At 45.6% G+C, this 18,729-nt stretch overlaps 1 protein-coding gene across 1 annotated transcript in view; it reads right to left on the bottom strand.

Annotated features, from left to right (window-relative positions):
- The window catches only part of LOC119173909 (glutamate receptor ionotropic, kainate 2), a 47,940-nt gene that overhangs the window by 12,955 nt on the left and 16,256 nt on the right, over positions 1 to 18,729 (bottom strand). Inside the window, exons 5-6 of the mRNA XM_075885141.1 lie at positions 17,414 to 17,566; positions 15,434 to 15,538 (exon numbers count right to left, since the gene is read on the bottom strand). Of these exons, the coding sequence (XP_075741256.1) occupies positions 15,434 to 15,538; positions 17,414 to 17,566 (258 nt within the window). The remainder of the gene's footprint in view (positions 1 to 15,433; positions 15,539 to 17,413; positions 17,567 to 18,729) is intronic.

Here is an 18,729-nt window from a genome sequence, read left to right on the forward strand (position 1 = left end):
GTGGTGTCAGAAGTTGAAGATAAGACAAAAAGTTTTTTTTTTTTCGGAAACGTGGTGCTTCAAGAGCGAAAACCGACGTTGTGATGCTCGACCAATGAAATAAGGAAATCCGTGGAGCTCGCCGACAAAGAGTGACGAATCAGCTGAAGTCGCGCGAGAAAGGTCGAGCTGAGCCGGGCGACTGACGGACCGTAGGCATCCCGAGCGTTTTCGTTCCCGCGCATTGGCAACGAGCCACTTGGGAGCCAGTCATTAGGGGATTCATTAAATCCTTCATCTGAAGGCTCTTCCTCGCTTTGAAGGCGAAGAAGCCGCCCGGGTGCGGCCCTGCCAGAGCATGACCGCACCGGTGGATCATTTGGGCCCGAGCGCGTACCACCCCCTCTGTTCGGCCCGTGGAGCCTTCGGAAAGCACTCGGCGTTCATTAGCGTGGCAAAGCCCGCCCGCTCACCCACGGTGACGACGACATTGGAGATCAATAGCCGCAACGGCCAGATTGCTTTCGCGGTGCGCACGAACGAAGACAGCGGCGACGAGTCTAAGAAGCCCGAAGGGGTCACCCTCTCTGAAACGGCGTCTGTGGAAGATGTGGTGTCGCTAAAGGGGGAAGTGATTATATATGAAAAGAAGAGAAAAGTGAGCCCCGTAACTGTCTCTCAGGGGGAGGACACCTCAACAGTGGCTCTCGAGGGATGGGGGTAGAGAATGGATTAGAATGATTGGATTAAAAGGTAGAGAGATGGAGAGAGGGGAAGAAGAGAGCGAGGCACAGGGACAGCGAACGACGGAAGAAAGGAGAAGACAGGAAAGATTGACATGGTCGCAGGAGTCCGAGGACGGGGCACCACTGGCGAGAGCTGTTGCCGGCGTCAGGAGGTGGCGTAGGACCAACACAGTCGGCCAGAGTTGCACTGTCGTTGGATATCGCGAGGGCACAACCGGTCGGCACGGAATCCAGCGAGCCAAGGTGAAAGCCGTGGGCTGTTTGCCTATGACATAGTTAAGCTCCTGTTTTGAATCAAGCTGCGAAAAAAATGAAAGGGCAAACTGGCGAGGTGTTGCCATTTCGAGAACTTTATGTCAGGGGTTAAACCGTGAGTGACAGTATTGGGCCCGACATCACTTCGGCAGAAGCTTCTTTTTTCTAAGGCGTGCTATAGCACACCAATAGGTCTGCAAATATTACGGTTCTTTGATTTGACAAGTTGAGTTCTGCGTGCAGGTTTGTATTCGGAACACACACACACACACACACACACACACACACACACACACACACACACACACACACACACACACACACACACACACACACACACACACACACACACACACACACACATATATATATATATATATATATATATATATATACATACATGCCGCAGTACTCATATCATTCTACGTTGTTGTTTAACACTTCTTAGAGAGCATGATAAGCTATACCGTGGCCTTCAATTATCTAAAAAGTGTTGGATTTGTGAGATTCGCAAACGCCGTAAAATATTTGAGGCGTGTATTTGAGATGACAGCTGTAATCTAAAGCCCTCTTGAGATAAGTGCGCTATTTTAAACGACAGTAGTGTGTAACTTGAAATTAACTATTTTGGCTGAACTCAAACTCTGTGTAATTATAATGTAACGTGTAGATGATAATGCTAACCAGAAAGAACAGGTGGAGGAGGATGATAATTGTTTACTGCAGGGGCACATAGCCTTGAGAAGGTTCCAGGTAGTTGATCAGTCCAAACGCCACTATGTTTGGGATGCTGTTCGTATCCGGGACACTGTTCGAAGTTGATTGCGTCAAGACGCAATGCCTCCCTAATAATCGAAATGGCTTCGAGCCACACATTTTGCCCTCTTCACTTCATGCTGAAACCCATAAAAGTGCTATTAAAGCACCCTTGTGAAAAATATCGACGCGAATGCCACGCGTAGACGACAATCCCCATACGCAGCTTTCATGGACTACTTGAAGCGAGGTTGTTAAGGTTCAAAGGAGCGGTTTCGCTGAATTCGAACGGGCTGTTTTTTTTTGCCTTGTGGTAAGGTGTGTTTATATTCTCTGCGTATAATAACAGAAAAAAAGACACTCAATATCAAAGATAAAGCAAAACACCCCTGGCACTTGAGTGTGGGGATATGTGTTCAAACCCGCGAAATGATAGATTGGTTTGTGAGTCGAATTCGGTACCTTTTCAGAAGTACTGATTGAAGGTTCTCTGAAAGCCTTCTTCAAGTATACGTAGAATAGATTCAATAAAAGAGCTTATTGCCTCACGAATTCACCTCCACAAAAAATTTTTGGAAGTTGTCCAGTACGAACGGAGTTCCAAAGATTTGTCTCGTGCCGCAAATACACTGTCTCTTCTCCCGTTCCGACGAAATCGCTAGAATATAAGCAGTGAGAAATGGCACGGGGAAAGAACATACGTCACGCGCACCTTGTGACCTTGAGCACTTTTTCTCTGTATCTTTTTTTCTTCACATACGCGGCTTTCCAGGGCGATCACGTGCTCGCGCGTGCGTGGACAAGTCATGGTCGTCCGCGGAGGGCCGAGTGACGACCAACCGCACCCTGATCATATCAACGAATGGCTGATACAACGAATCTGACGAGTGATCTGCGAGCCTGTATCGCCAGTTGTCGAGAGAAGAGAAAGCGATTTGTAGCTGACTTTGAGAACTCATTGTGAATCCCAGGTTGTGTGTTGAGCTATAATATTTGGCCCGCATTTTCTCGGGAGCCTCGACTACCGACTCGCAGCTTTTTCTGACCATGCTTAAACAGTGTTGCAAAGCTTCTTTAGTATATTCACGGTATGAACGCTGCACGCAAAATGATTGCACCTCCACGTTGGAGTATGCGCTTACACTCTGCTGCTTCAATAAATGCGAAAGGCTCCAGTTAAGTACATTACTCACAAATACCTGTTGCAGCGTGATGCACATTGACTGAATAATATTATGTCGTGGTAAAAGCATTCCCTGTGCTAGTTTCGGCTTGTTAACGGAAATACCAAAAGACGCGTACCCACTGAGGAGGAACTGCATTGATTTGCTCTTTTTCATTGGATATCTTCTGTCATGCCATAGAAAGTATTCATTCACGTTAGTTACTTGCTGTCGTGCTACTTCAGTGAATATTCTCCAGAGTACAAAACAGTTTTTTTTTCATTCATAACGAGATGCGTACTGGTGGGTAGTTGCATTGAAAAATAAGAATAAAACGAGTTCAGTAATGCACGGTGCTACTGCTGCTTGCAATTCGAGACGGCGATATACCATCAGCGTTACTTTTCAGCTTTAGCATCAAAGGCCCTTTGCTAAGATGTTGATAGAATATGAGTACTGCGAAGAACTACTGCTGTTCTCAGCTCCACCATAGTAAGACATACGAGGGCGTCGGATGCCGGAATCTTTCGTTCATTTGTCACAACGTGCAAATGACTCTGCAACTGGGAAAAGCAATAGGAAAAATAAAAACAACGACATGAACGAAGCGTCTCTTGCTTCTATTCGAGGCATATCTGCAAGCAAAATGCGGAGCTCCACGAGATAATCATTTTTCAAATACAAACCGCGACGCAATGCAATGCACGGATGAATGCGCATGTACGCACCGCCATTTTTCTCATTTGAGTTTGGGCAACATACTCTGCTCCCTTATAAGTTTCGACGTTATGGCCATTGTTTTCTGAAAATGAATTGGCATTAGTCAGCGCTACGAATGAGGTGTGCCGGTAATTTGCATATATTGATGTAATAACTTGTAGATTAATTTTAAATGACCTTTTGATTGTCTCCGACAACCTAGAAGAAACGTTTCCGACCTCCTGTCCGAGTTTTTTTTTATTATTTTTTATTTCTGGTTTCTTCCTCATGCACAAGCTGGCTTATGCACCTCGCGTCACGCACAGTAAAATCTGTCTCCTAATCTTAGCAAGACCTGCATACATTGCATTCATCCGTTCTTTACGAAGTCAGACACGTCACCATTTTCATTGTCTCGCTTGCCTGTCCCGAAAAATCAAGTTGTTTTCCCTCACACGTCTTGTTCTGCTCCGGGTGTGCCTCAAAACAGAGCAGGCCACACGGAAGCAATGTACAGACTCCCGTATACATTTCCAGGTAACAAACAAAGCGTGGACTTCACGCTTTGTACTAATGTCATACTACTATATTCATGTTCGACAAGTAAGAAAACACACACATGATCAGCTTGACGAAGACGAGATAAAGAGAGCGAGAGTAAGAGCTAGACTGTGAATGCATTACCTCCGAGCTCAGAACCTAGTTCAAAGTTTCCTTTGTAATCATCCTTTTTAGGCATCTTCTTTAGACATTCTTGTGGCTAAGGTACTCGGCTGCTGACCCGCAGGTCGCGAATTCTAATCCCGGCTGCGGCGGCTGCATTTCCGATGGAGGCGGAAATGTTGTAGGCCCGTGTGCTCAGATTTGGGTGCACGTTGAAGAACCCCAGGTGGTCGAAATTTCCGGAGCCTTCCACTACGGCGTCTCTCATAATAATATGGTGGTTTTGGGACGTTAAACCCCACATATCTATCTATCTATCCTTAGGCATTCTTTTTAGGTGTTTTCTTTAGGCGTTCTTTCTAAAGCGCTCTCTTTATAGGCTCATGCAAAGTGACATCCAAGACACGAAATACGTCACACGCTAGGGTAATATACGAGCTAACCTTATCCACCCAGAGTTGTTTGCCAGATGCCTAAATTTAGGTGCCCCGGCGGTCCTGCATACTTTGCTTAAAGTGAAACGAACGATAGTTCAACGACCCATCGCAATGCAGAAGGATGCCGTACCTACACCAAAACACAGCGAAGCGAGGGTGCCGTCGCGCTCACCGCTAGAGGAACAAGCAATCAGGATAGAATCCCATAAATGTTCGACGACGTCACGGTAAGGGGAGCGCTCGCTACGTGCACAGAATTCCGCTCACAGCCAGCGCAGCCAGCGCCTTCTCGCGGGAACCATCAACATTCCTTTTTACCGGGATGACGGGCAGAACAGAAGAAACCGCGGCCTTTCTTTTTTTGCGGGGCATCACGGCCTGTAAATAGAAAGCGCTCCGCAAGAAAGAGAAGACGCGTGTGTGTTCCGCGAGGCGGCTCAGCAAAAGAAGGACCCTTCCCGTCGCAGACACGGCCGCATAATGATCTCTGGCGGCTCGGGTGCCATCAGTCTTGTTCAACCACGACGTGTGGCGAGTGTCAAAAGGCGAAGGCGAATGTGGGTGCGGCCGGTGTTAGCGGGCGGAAATCAACACGATCAGGCAGCGAAGATCGCCGCTGTCGTTCATTCCGGCGTGATCGGAAGAAGAGGCATCGGGAAGAAACCCGAGAGAGAAGCAGTGGAGGACCTCTAGAACCGTGCAGTGACGTGGAAGATGGCGTTTCGACGCTCGGCGTTTCGGGTGTAGGGGATATACGCGAAACTTGGAATTGTGGGAAGTGGTGGCTTCGCACTTCCCGACCGTCTCGGCGCTTCCGTGCTGTCATAATTCTGTCTCACCACGAAGTTTGGGCCGGCTAACTGTGATAGTGAATTACTGGTTAACATCGGGGAAGCCGACTGTGGTATCTACAGCAATTATAGCGTCGCTCAGTCCTTGATATTCTAGGTGAAAATAAATATTGGTAAGCACTATTACAGATTAGCGATGGTTAGTTCACTGGAGCTTTGTGAATGGATAACATTCAGACATGAAACGCACACGATGATCATGAAGGCAACTGCGAAGGCATCTAACGGTTACGCTCGGTAGGTATTATTTTATATATTAAGGAAAAATAAAAATGGCCCCGCATCTCCGTGCTTCGCTGCAAAGGTCGTCCAATAACCATAGTGCTTTGTATGGAGAGGCCGCGTGGGATATGGCGCCATCTGGCAGTTGTGTCAGGAAACAAACGTCTTTTATAGAACGCCGAGCGTCTGGTAGTTGGCAGCAACGAGCCATGTTAGTTAAGGCCCCTGAGTTTTAGCTAAGCGTAAAAAAAAAAAACATTTTCCTTCATAGCACCGAATTGTCAGCGCAGCGTAATAAACACTTAGGCCTTCAGAATGACGTATCTATGCATTTTCTAAATGAAAAGCACTGCCTGACGCTATTGATGTTGTGCCTGAAATATGCGTAATATTTCCGTTTTGATTGCGTATGTTCCCAAGTACGAACGCAGCCACCAGATCAAGATAAGTGGACGTTGAACAAAGGGTTTAAATGAATCCTCCATCAGAGAGACCAACAGAGAGACAGTCAGATCAAAGTTTCTACGTTGAAGTAGCCCAAGAGTGACCATAGTATTTAAAAAAAAAATGTAGACTCTCGCACCATCGACATATTCTAACGTCGACCAGAACCTCAGCGCTGAATTAAAACTCTGATTCCGTCTTTGTTTTGCTTTGCTTTTGTACAAAGTGCGACGCGAGTTTTTCCGACAACTGAGGCGCACTGTACCATGAAGCAATCACCTTAACCTGCTGAGATAACCGACCAAAAAACTCTCAAATACCGCCGTCATGCCAGACAAGCGAGAAAATGTGCTGCTCAATGGCAGACCTTCCACGCGTTCATGATTTGCTTCAACGCAAAAATCAAGTGGAGTGCGAAACGTCAACGCTCAGGCGAGAAGCAATACCATCCCGTAATTCGCACGAGCATCATGGAGTGTCTGTCTGTCATCCACTAAATTTCCCCATCTTTCAAGTGTGTCTCACATATGGCCTCACTTTTCACATAGACCCGTGGTCATGCACCCATTCCGTCCCACACACAGACGCCATTTCCCCCGAACATTTTCTGGTCTCGCGAGAGACCTAACTCGAGTGGCAATTATCTCGAGGCGTTGACACTGCACCACCGCTTTGCGCCGTCTCTTACGCGCGTTGGGTAGCTGAAAATTACCGTCGAGACCCCCCCCTGGTTGGTGTGATACGTGGGCGCAGCTTGTGGTCACCGGTGCAGAAGGCCGGGAAGGGCAATTTGAAGTGCCCGAGCACGCATGAATGGCTTCGCGTGTCGCTACGGAACCATCCGGCTGGCAGGCTAGCTCAAACCTGGGATATTTTAGCTTCACCGTGAATACCTCCCTTTCTCTCCTCTCTTTCCCCAATTTCAACCCTCATCTACGCTGCCTACCGAACGCTATATCATGGAAGTGGTGGAACGTTGGTCGGAACTAGGTCACCTGCACTTGATAGGTATAGTTAAATAGGGAAGAACGTTTCTCCCTTTTCACCTCGCTTACGCACCGATTTTACAGAAATATTTTAAAACGCGGTTTCGAAGAGTCTCCAATTTTCAGTGGTAATGCGAACTGGGGGCAGCGTAGGTTTAAAGGCGGGACATACTCGAAAATGTGGCCTTTGATGGACCGAAAATTCTTCCAAGGCATATCACCTTAGTTTAGTGCTTACATGTACGCGTACGAAAGCAATCGAGCAAGCCGCTAAGAAAATGGGATTTGTGGACAAAAAAAAAAATGGGGCTCACAGGTTGGCATGGCGTCGTAGCAAGGTTAAGACAGTATCAGCGTCCCCGTCTGTGTGCGCCGTAACCATTCTATAATAAAGAAATGGGCTGTTAAGGCGAAATAATTGAATGCTTGCTTCATCGAACGGGACATCCGACCGTCGGTGGCGACCGTCTGGAGACATCGGGGACCAGTGATGGAAGAAAAAAAAATCATTACGCGATGCCGTCGTTATGACGTCGCAAATCGCAAATATTTGTGGCGCCATTTTGGCATCGAAATTTCTCGCCTGAGGTCATCTGACGTATTGCCACACAGTGTCGTCTTCGTAGCGCCCTCCTCTGGGCGCTGAACTAAACCGAAGAGCGTGCGACCTCAACAAAATAAAATAAAGGCGACGCTTGACAGGGGCACGTGAAGCCACAGCTCGTGTTCTTCTGCTTCCTTATAAATCTACTAAGATGGCCAACTCACTCCAGGCTTAGGTGAATGCACAAAGAACAGTGTTTTAGGGGCAAAGCTCTTTTTACGGCACCCGTTCGCCCCTCGTAGCTGTTTTAGTGTGTAACAAGTATAACATTTTGACCTCCAAGGTGGTGCCGGTGAGAGATTTCTTCTGTGCGTTGCTGAACAATAAAAATAGTGCCTAATGTACATGCCAATGGCTGCTAATGGGGAGTGATTGACAGGAGCATTCAGCTTTTATTTAACACGCACGCTGCGATCCCCAATATCAGCCATTGGCATGTACATTGAGCACTATCTGACAGAAAAAGGTTCCTATGTTATACTCGTGGGGCGTAACCTCCTTGGCTTTCGAAAGGTTTAGCGAGCGTTCGGCCGCAATGCCATGAATACAGTGAACTAGTGTATACCATGAACTCGAGGTGGTTAAAGGTGGGAAGTGGACCCGAAGCGCGAGCCGTAAGAAACGTGCGTGGGCCACCTCTCGTTTAGTCCTTGGAATATCCGCTGGATGGCGGTGCTTTTATATGGGGAATATATGATGAAAAGATGCGAGATGGTGCTACTTGGAGTGTTGAATAGATGGACGAACGGACACACAGACAGATGCATGGATGGACGCATGAACGGACGCAGGGGCGGATGCATGAACGAACGCAGGGACGGGCGCACGAACAGACGCATGGACGGACGGGCAGATGGACGCATGAATGGTCACACAGAGGGACTCATGGACGGACGGAAGCAAGAACGAATGGACGGACGAATGCTTCGCCCCACTCTCCCTCATTCACTCCGTGGATATGCTGCCAATTTTTTTCTTTTACATATTAATGTTCGTTTTTAAAATCATTTGCAATGTTGGCGCGAACCACATGGACAGTGTGCACGCAGTAAATCCTCGAAATGAAACAAAATATTGGTGACCAATCCCACCCGCACCGGTCGCGAGCTTTATGAAGACCGTATTGAAGGACTGATCCCGCAAAACGCGCTTATGCTAGGATTTTGTCCTAATGCGAAATTCCCAGCTTGTCCCGACACTGCCTAACGCTCGCGAAGGCGGTCAGCCAATGACATGTATGCCTCGCTTGCGAAAGACTTTCCGAAAAGTTCACCTGCATGCGCTAGAATTTTCCGTGGGGTAAAATCATCGGTGAAGTCGAGCGGCCAGTGGCAGAAAGCCCTTGCAAAATGAAGGCGTTGTCAGTTTGAGCTAAGGTATACTCTCTCTTACTAATGAGAAAGTGGACTTGGAAGAGCTTACGGCGACGTAAGGAACAAGAATTTTTTATGTTTATAACACAAGGTACACAAATTATACACGCACGCATATAGTTCGGTAACCTACTTTTAATGACGACTGTATAAATGCGAGGATATCACGGAATAAAAATAAAAACAGCAAACAGTTGCATGCTTGAGTCGTACTGGTACGTACAGCGGAAGAACCTTCGTTTTTTTTTTTTGGAAATTGTACGCTCAACTAATGTACTTATTTTTGTAATAATTTGAATTGAATAATGTGTAAATATGTGAATATAAGAGCGCCTCCTGCTCTCAGCAGCAACTAAGTTGATTAGAAATTCTGGAGCTTAAAAGATTGCTTGATTTATTAATATTTTATTCAGCATTATTTCCGGACTCATTGAAAGCCACTTTCTCTTCATCAGTATTCTGCAACACGTTACTTCGTGATCGGATATCTCCGTGCACTCCGGCAAATTGCGGCGTAATTTTTATCTGTGCATAATTTACAACGCACTCACTCGGGCCGAAAGTATGCGGCTCTAAACAGTGTTAGTCGAGTATCGATTGACTTCAGAGACTGAGAGAATGATGATTGAGTGCGGCGCTTGTTCGGGATCGGTGTTAAGGCCTATTCGCCGACACAATCTGTCTCTCCTGAACTGTATTCTTGATATGAATAGGAAAGCCATCACTATTTCTCCTATCACTTGAGGACCCTTTTCATAATGAACTTTCTTTGCGTGGCTACATTGTATCACTGCTAGACGGAAAATTGAAAGTGAACGAAGTATTATACTAAGAACCATGAATTTTAATTTTCCGTCCATTTAACCAGGTGCTTGTTTCCGCCAATTTGGTACACACACACACACACACACACACACACACACACACACACACACACACACACACACACACACACACACACACACACACACACACACACACACACACACACACACACACACACACACACATACATACATACATACATACATACATACATACATACATACATACATACATACATACATACATACATACATACATACATACATACATACATACATACATACATACATACATACATACATACAGCCAGCCAGAGGACCCTAGGTGGTCGAAATTTTCATAACCCTCCACTACGGCGCTTCTCATAGTAGACGTATCGTGGTTTCGGGACGTTGAATTCTAACAATTATTATTAGCTTCCAGAGCACTCGTCGATACGCGAGAAGAGAGACAACTATTACATTTTGCGACAATTATCTCCAACTCCTATTGTACCTGATGGATTAAAAAAAACGGAGTGGCCAATTCGTGATGCAGTATAGTCTGTTTTAGGAAGCCAGCCCCACCGCGGTGGTCTAGTGGCTAAGGTACTCGGCTGCTGCCCCCGCAGGTCGCGGGATCAAATCCCGGCTGCGGCGGCTGCATTTCCGATGGAGGCGGATATGTTGTAGGCCCGTGTGCTCAGATATGGATGCACGTTAAAGAACCTCAAGTAGTCGAGATTTCCGGAGCCCTCCACTACGGCGTCTCTCAATCAAATGGTGGTTTTGGGACCCCACATAACAATCAAATCGACTTACGTGGCCTTTATTGATAACACTGGAATCTCCAATGTTACATCTATAAATACCGACGCGCTTTGCCGCTTAGCAGATAAATCAACGGCTAACGACTGCTGACACCGCTATCAATGCACAGCGTGTATCCCTTATATGTTTAGACTTCATTTTTTTTGGGGGGGGGGGCACAAATAAAGAACTCCACCATTCTCGGTTTTGCTGCAGCTTCGCCTTCACGTGACACTATCTTAATATACGTTTATTAGACCAATTCTGCAAAATACTTTGTACGTGTGCCCGAACTTCAATTTTAATAATGATGGCATTCCCTTTTAACATAGTAATAGGATAATCGGGCATACCATCATATTTTGCCGTCATGTGAGATCTACTTAAGAGACGAGATATCTACTTCAAAGACGTTGTTGAACCGCAGAACAACGTCATAGAGTGTTTTCGCTTTATTATACTATTTTCATGCATTGATGTTGTGTGTGGTTCTTTCATTACATACACGAACGTTTTCTGAACGTCTCTCATTTTTCGAGACTGCAGCGAAAGCACGCCTGCTGCGCTGAACTGAATGGCTGAACACTTGAGCCTGCTTTTTTGCGTTTTGAAAGAAGTTGAAGTATAAAGAAATATTTCGAATATCTCTTCTTACACGCATCCAATTAAATGAAGTTAGGATAAAATGAGGGGCGTTGGCCTTTCTTCAAAACCACATTGAGAAAAGCACGAAGTGAGAGTAGGCCCATGCCGTCTCCTTTTTCTGCTCTTATTCTGAGCGACCGAAGCGTATAATTTATTCCCTTTCGGGCAGCGGCAATCGCATTAGCCGGCCAGCTTGAATCGGAGTTGGTTAATTAGAAGTTCCCCCCTTCTTTCTTGGAGTTGTTGCCTCCAAGTGGAGACGAAGACTGGAGTCCCAGACGTTGGGAGAGTAATGGCTTTTTACTGGAAGATGGTTCCGAAATAGTAGCGAAACGAGCGTTATTGTAGTACGCTCGTACGCTCGCTACACTTCTTAGAAACGAGATTGCTTAATTAACGAGATTCAAGGATCAAAAGAGCCCATTCCGTTAATTAAGAAATACCCCCTCCATCGGTCAGTGAGGAGGAGCATGTGACGTAAAGGCGGCTTTCATAGCAGCGAAGGTAAGTGTAATCTAACGTATCAATCAGCTTCTGATATTGTTAGAGTGGGAGTAATCAGGCTTGGCTAATTGCCATGGAGAGCGAAAAGATGCGCTCGCAAAAAAAGAAAAGGAGTCACCAACAGAAATTTGCGCGTGTTGCGAGCGGTACGCAACAACGATGCCGGACCGCGAAGCAAGTCTGAGATCACACAGATTCGGGTTGTTTCTTAAAATTAGCCTCATTTGAGAGTGGCGTTTTCTCAGAAGCATGGTTGAGAACAGCGTGGCCTTGCATATTTTATGTTCCAGAGGAAAGAAAGTCAAACGAAATTCCCTATTAAAGATATCACCGTCCAAGCACTCCACTCAGATGGTTGACCAGCGAAGCCGATATTTGCGGCCCTGCAGCATGGTGTTCATTACTGGATTCATTACGGTCTGTCTTAGTTACGTCTGTCTAGAAATATTTTTTAATTGAAGTAGAAAATAAACGAAGGAGTTTTTGCCACCATTATTTGGCGACGGCTACCCCTTTCCACTTGATTGTTAGAAATAAAAAAAAACAAATAGCATATATGTATATATATACAGTCGTACATGGGCGATTGATTGATTGATTGATTTGTGGGGTTTAACGTCCCAAAACCACCATTTGGTTATGAGAGACGCCGTAGTGGAGGGCTCCGGAAATTTCGACCATCTGGGGTTCTTTAACGTGCACCCAAATCTGAGCACACGGGCCTACAACATTTCCGCCTCCATCGGAAATGCAGCCGCCGCAGCCGGGAATCGAACCCGCGACCTGCGGGTCAGCAGCCGAGTACCTTAGCCACTAGACCACCGCGGCGGGGCCGTACATGGGCGAGAGCAAAAGTTCTCCTATGGGCAGAAGAAACACGTAGTCGCCACGCTCACTTTTAACTTTTGTCCGCTCAGTATAGTGGTCACAAATCTTCGTTTCTTCGAAGAAGTGTTGCAGCACCTTCATTGCTTTGTCATTTGTTTTGGATGGGCATGGACCTTGTATTTTATTCAACTCAAATGGCCGCTCGGGTTCTAACTTATGGAGTTCCTGTTTTAATCGCCTTCGGCGTGTGTCGTGTTTTCAGAAATATTAATTGGTGTTTGCTGCATGTGCACTTCCTGCTCAACATTTAGTGTAACAACTGTGAGTAGTAAGGGCTTGCACAATTTCTGTGGCACGTACAGGCTAAAAGTTTTTGCGCACGTAGGAGTTCGGAACTTTGTTTTCGCCTCGTCACATAAAACTTTGCTGTAAAAAAATATGACTGAATACTAACACGAAGCCACGCGATGCTCGATAAGCAGCAAAACTGATCGGTCTCATGCTCACTGATTGCCGTATCACCGCAGAACTTTTGCGTGAACATTCACTTGGGCTTGTATGACTTTAACTTGGCGTGCATTTTGCTGTAGCGATGTTGAAGTTTTGTTTACTCAGCAGTGTGACTTATCTTCGGGCGACCCATAGCTGCGCAGTGCGAGGCACGATTGGTACAGTAGCTTTCATAAGCACAATGTATCATGTGACAGTGGCATGACTATGGTAACGCGCTGGTGGCGTAGACAAAGGGTGAAACACCGAGCGTGTGCCACCCCTCCTAAATATTTTGGAAAAATAATCATTTCAAGGGAGACCCTCCCCCCTTCACCGAAATCAACCCTCCCCCCTCGTCAAAAAAAAAAAAACTTTCTACTTCCTGGTGTGCGATTGATGATAGTTGATGAGGTTATAGTATAGGGCCCGCTAATTTCTGTGGCAAAAAGCCGATTTTCGGGTTAGCTGTTGCTTTCTTCACCTTTAGTGAACCAGAGGTGAATAGTGCGATTTACCCAGTTTCTGCGACGTGTACCCGTTTACGGTGATATTTTTGTTACGAGGTGAACGAGGAACGACTCGCCTAAAAGCCGCTTTTGGAAAGCAAGTCACTTGCGTAGTGGCATTGCCCGTATGCACGGGCAATGCAACTGGCTCGTGCCACGGGCACGAGCCAGTGCACGGCTGCAGCAAACGATGTGACTGTGACTACAGTGTACGACGGTAAAAATCACCACAGTACATCTATGACTGACCTAGGTCTAGAAGTGTAAAAAATGTGTAAGTTTAATTCTCTTTCACTTAAAGACTCAAGCACATTTTAAAATTTGTGGTTTCCTTTGTCTCATCATCTAACCTTCCCGCTTTGTTCCCAACAGTCATGCAAAAAGGTGTATAACGTTACAGGTGTCGCGCATTGTCGTTCTCGTATTTTGTGGCTGTCAGTGTCAACGCCTGCAGGTTGAATAACACTGGTGTGTTGCAGTGTTCCTTATGCTACTTCCATCACTTATGTAAGTCATTTCACTATTGTTTGTTACTTATGTTGATCATGTTTGTTGCTTAAAGCAGGGTTCATTGTGTGCATGGGCTGTTTTTTCTTTGTGTCGTTATGTTGCTTGCCAAGCGCCGATTGTACAGGAGTCAGGTCTTCAGGCACATGATCGCGCACTTCAGCCTGACTCCTTTATTTTTTTTATAAGAAAATAATGAAATCTCTTATTAGAAACTAATTGGAACCACATGACTAAAATGAATTTCATGACGATGCTGATTCATTTTCTGATACGCGTGGAAAGAATGCGGTGACAATCTCCATATCCTGAATGAATCTTCGCTGTCTAGGCTTGCAGCTATGTTACAGCACCACGCTTCCAGCGTTTACAATGAGGAATCTCTAACAACGAAAGTTATATCTGATGGCCTGTCTTCTGAGGAAATTAGTAAGCATTTGTGGGAAGGTTAGGCTCAAAATAATGTTGCCGAAGCAGCGCTGATGAAATAATCGGCCACAGGTCTTTATTGCTCGAATTATGCGTTCTATGTAACTTAGTGAAATCAGTTGCTGGGCTGCCTGGTACATGATTGCAGAATAGCGAAAAGACGCGTACTCGGCGATAAAAAGGCTCGAGACGGAAGAGAAACAGGTATCGTTCGCAACTAACTTTATAATCAGAAAAGCAGCGGCATTTGCAAAGTCCATCGCCTCACACACTCCTCAAAATAGAGCGGATAAATGGAACGATAAGAACACTTTGTTCTGCGGATTAATCAGCGTGACACACATGTTGTTCTGCTTGGCAGGAAACTTAATTTTTAAAAATATTCTCTATATAAAAAATGCTTCAATGTCATTCTTTCTTTTCGATGTATTATGACGTGAATGTGAGGAGATGTGCTTTGAGCTTTAATTACTGTGGTTATGCAATGTTACGAGTAACATCGTGACCATTCTCCTCCTTCAAGCAAAAACGCTGCACGGGCTCTTTTGTATCAATATATAGGTGAATGTTGCGTTGACAATAAAGTTTTTCGTTGTCACGTTTTTTTTTGTCATATTTCAGTAAGCGTTACATGCTCGCTGTAAAGATGACGGGCAGCCTGGGTCCTTTCTCTGTCTTTGTGAATATTAAACGACGCAATACTTAACTGCCAAAATATATAACTTCATTACCTTCTGCAACCCGTCACTCTTCAGGGCCATGATGTCCAGGCTAAAGGTTGACCGGAATCCTTGAGGGTCAAAGCTTATCTCTCCGGTCAGCCCCTGTAGGGTGATCTGCGATGAGAAGACGCCTTTAGTTCCACGGCCTTGAATGCACGGCCGACTGACATGTATCGTGTCGTTCTCCACAGTGTACAAGCAAGACCAAATGAATCCGACAGAAAATCCGGTCAAGGAATTAGAAGACTGTGGATTCGGATCCTACCTGCGCAAAGGGTAATTCGTCGTCCACTTCCCAATAATCTATATTCGCGTCATTACTGCTTCACTGCAGTTGCAGGAATGTTCGTGAAAATGCGCTACAGTTTAATTCCAATAAGTACAGCTATAGCTTTCGATATTTATCCTCACAACAATAAGGACCATGGACAGGCTATTGCGGAAAGAACGCCATCCTTTTTTTTTTTTTCAGTTTTGCCTGCATTAGGAGACTTGTTTTTTTTTTTTGAACTAGGCCGATGGGGAAAAGAAAGAAGGTTGCGGAGACGCTGCAGTGAAATTTAGCCTCTCCTGAATGAGCTTTGCGAACGTCCACGCGTATAAATGGTCACAACAAAAGCCTCCATCGTTCACATTATGGCCAACGGGGTAACACAGTGAAACTTCGTTATTTCTCGAAGCGAACGTGATTGTGACAAGGGGCGGTGCATCAGAAAAGGTCGCGAAGGAAGTCGCAGCTCCCGAGAGGGAAGCGCTAGTCCAGAGCTTGAGCGTCTGGCAAATGCCAGGGCGGAAGGGGTGTAAGCGAAGAGGAGTGGGAGTGATGGCGGCAGGGGTCACAAACCTAGGAGGGGTCACCTAATTGCCCACGGCCGCGCGGAAACCTTCCCAGCGAAATTAATGACCAGCGGCTCGCGCACTCGTCTAGTATTACACAGCGTCGTCTGGCCGTGGCTCCCGCGGCCATGGTATAGCTGCTCGGTCCGAAGCTGATTAAGCTGCCAACGGAGAACGCATGATTTGTCACAATTTTTGCCAATTTCCCGAGCACGCCTTCCTCGAGACCATGTCTCAGTGGTGAAGCATTGCCGTGGAAGACTGATTCTAATGGGTTTTTTTTTCCCTCTATAAATCAAGAAGTTTCATCTACACGTGGAGCTTCCTTTCGGCATTTCCGGTGGTTACGCCCACACTCCAGTCACGATGTTGTTACGCACAGAAACTGCGCATAGTTCTCGCCTTCTTGTTTCCCTGTGGTCACTTGTACCTAATCATTTCATTTTCTTTAGTTTACGCATGAGTAGTTTTCCTTTTATGCTTCTAAACAATCATGAGTACTAACGCTAACGACTCCAGCTTTTCCTGTGAGTAATTAATGTAAGACGAAATTTGCATATTCTGCAAACAACCGGCGGTGACAGGATCACTCCTCGGAGTACCAATTGATCAGGAAGTGCACCTAAAAAAACGAAGAACTGCAATTATTTGGCATATTTTAGAGCATGAGTATTTAGATGTCGATAAAACGTGAGTATATATTATCGCGGTTAAAATCCACATTTGATGACACTTGTCAAAGCGGTGTAGGAGCCGGACAAAGTAGTAGTAGTGTGACCGGAGATCGGGCTTCTTCGAAATTGCTGTTGATACGTTCATAGATGTTTTTTTTTTCAAGTAGCAGCAATTACATAACATAATTAGGATTACAATTTCCCGCGCAGAGGCTGTAGCAAGCTACGAATTTTCCAGATAACTTTAACAATAGGACAATTACGCCTAATTTAGGATGCCCCCTATGCACATAGAACGCAGAGAAAAGAAAACATCGAATTATATAGCAGGCAGAACGCTATGAAGGGAGGCGTAAGGTATGCTGCCTGAGATCTGTCACAGTTAAATCGTCAGGTGATCATGCAGGCAGTGTCAGCGCCCCATGCACCACCAGCACATGCATGGATGCACACAGTTTGTGGTCATAGGCGTACTTACGGGCTTCATTAGGTTGATGAGGCTGCTGCCATCGGACGACGAGACGGCCATATCGCACGAGATCACCGGGAAGTCTACTGCCTTGGTCAAGTCCAACTGGTGCAAACCCATGGCAAATAGCTTCACAGCGTCATACATCAGCGCCGTTTCGGTCTGCAAAGAGGTTTTACAAGAAATCTGCCCTTACAAAAAGGCCCAGAGAGATTCACTTGAGAGTGCTTTGGCTTTGTTTTAAAGATTATGTGGTCTTTAGCTTGAACGCTGATCAATATCTCCTACTGGGTTTCTTATCAATATTTGCTACCACGTTTTTATTGAAATTTTCCAAGCATGTCAATTTAAGGGCTTTTAGGAAAGTCGAATGAATTATTGACATCCATGGATCGTGTGAACTTAGTTTGAATTGAAAGAGTGCAGTTGACTAGATATGCAAACGTCACAGAGTTTGACCAAAAGCAGATGACAGGCGAGCCTGCTACGCAATCGTAAACGATGGTGGCTATGTCTGTATGCGCATAGGAACAGAGGCTGTTGGTGCCATTTCTTGAAAACCAGCCCCGCAAATATCGCCTTCTAGTAACTATTTCCAATGTGTAAGCATGAACTTCTACTAAAACACATTTTTAAGCATTTACAAGCCCATAATGTTTTTGCTTCCTTTCTTCCTACAAGCCACAAAGCTGATCATTCGTGTTTACTTAGCCGGGCTTGAATTCATTTACTAATACCATCTTCAAAACCTGCCCTAAATTTTTCCCTAGGGCAAGTCTTTGATAAAAACTTTGCTAGACTAGTTGGTTTGTGCTTATTGCACTGACTTATTTGCATCTCTCTCCCTTTTTCGGTCACATACAAGATAATTCTGCGCGCAGAACCATAGAGGCCACGCTGAAATTTCAGTTAAATGAGCCCTTAACGTTATCGCTTTAATGAGATCAGCAGGTGGCCCATCATTACATATTGAGGAATGCTATTATTTCAGTCTGAGCAGCTATATAAGACGGTCGCCAGTCAATTAAATTTTTTAATTTTATTTTCTAAGTAATGCCCGATTTTATAAATTAACATCCCCTCACAACCACCTGTTTTGGCGGGCTTTTTGGACATTATTCTCGCGGAGGCACGTGCGGCGCTTACATTGGAGAAATCCAATCTGCTCCGAACTAAGTACATCGAAACTCTCAGTCCCAAGGATTCCCCATAGAAACGGGAATTCCTCTACACAACTGCGAAAACAGCAGATTTCCGCACAGCGGGCAGAAGAAACGGGAGCCGGTGCTTTCAATTCGGTACTGTCTCGAGTTTCGTGCACTCCC

This window comes from Rhipicephalus microplus, unplaced genomic scaffold (genome assembly GCF_043290135.1).
Source record: "Rhipicephalus microplus isolate Deutch F79 unplaced genomic scaffold, USDA_Rmic scaffold_72, whole genome shotgun sequence".
NCBI lineage: Eukaryota > Metazoa > Arthropoda > Arachnida > Ixodida > Ixodidae > Rhipicephalus > Rhipicephalus microplus.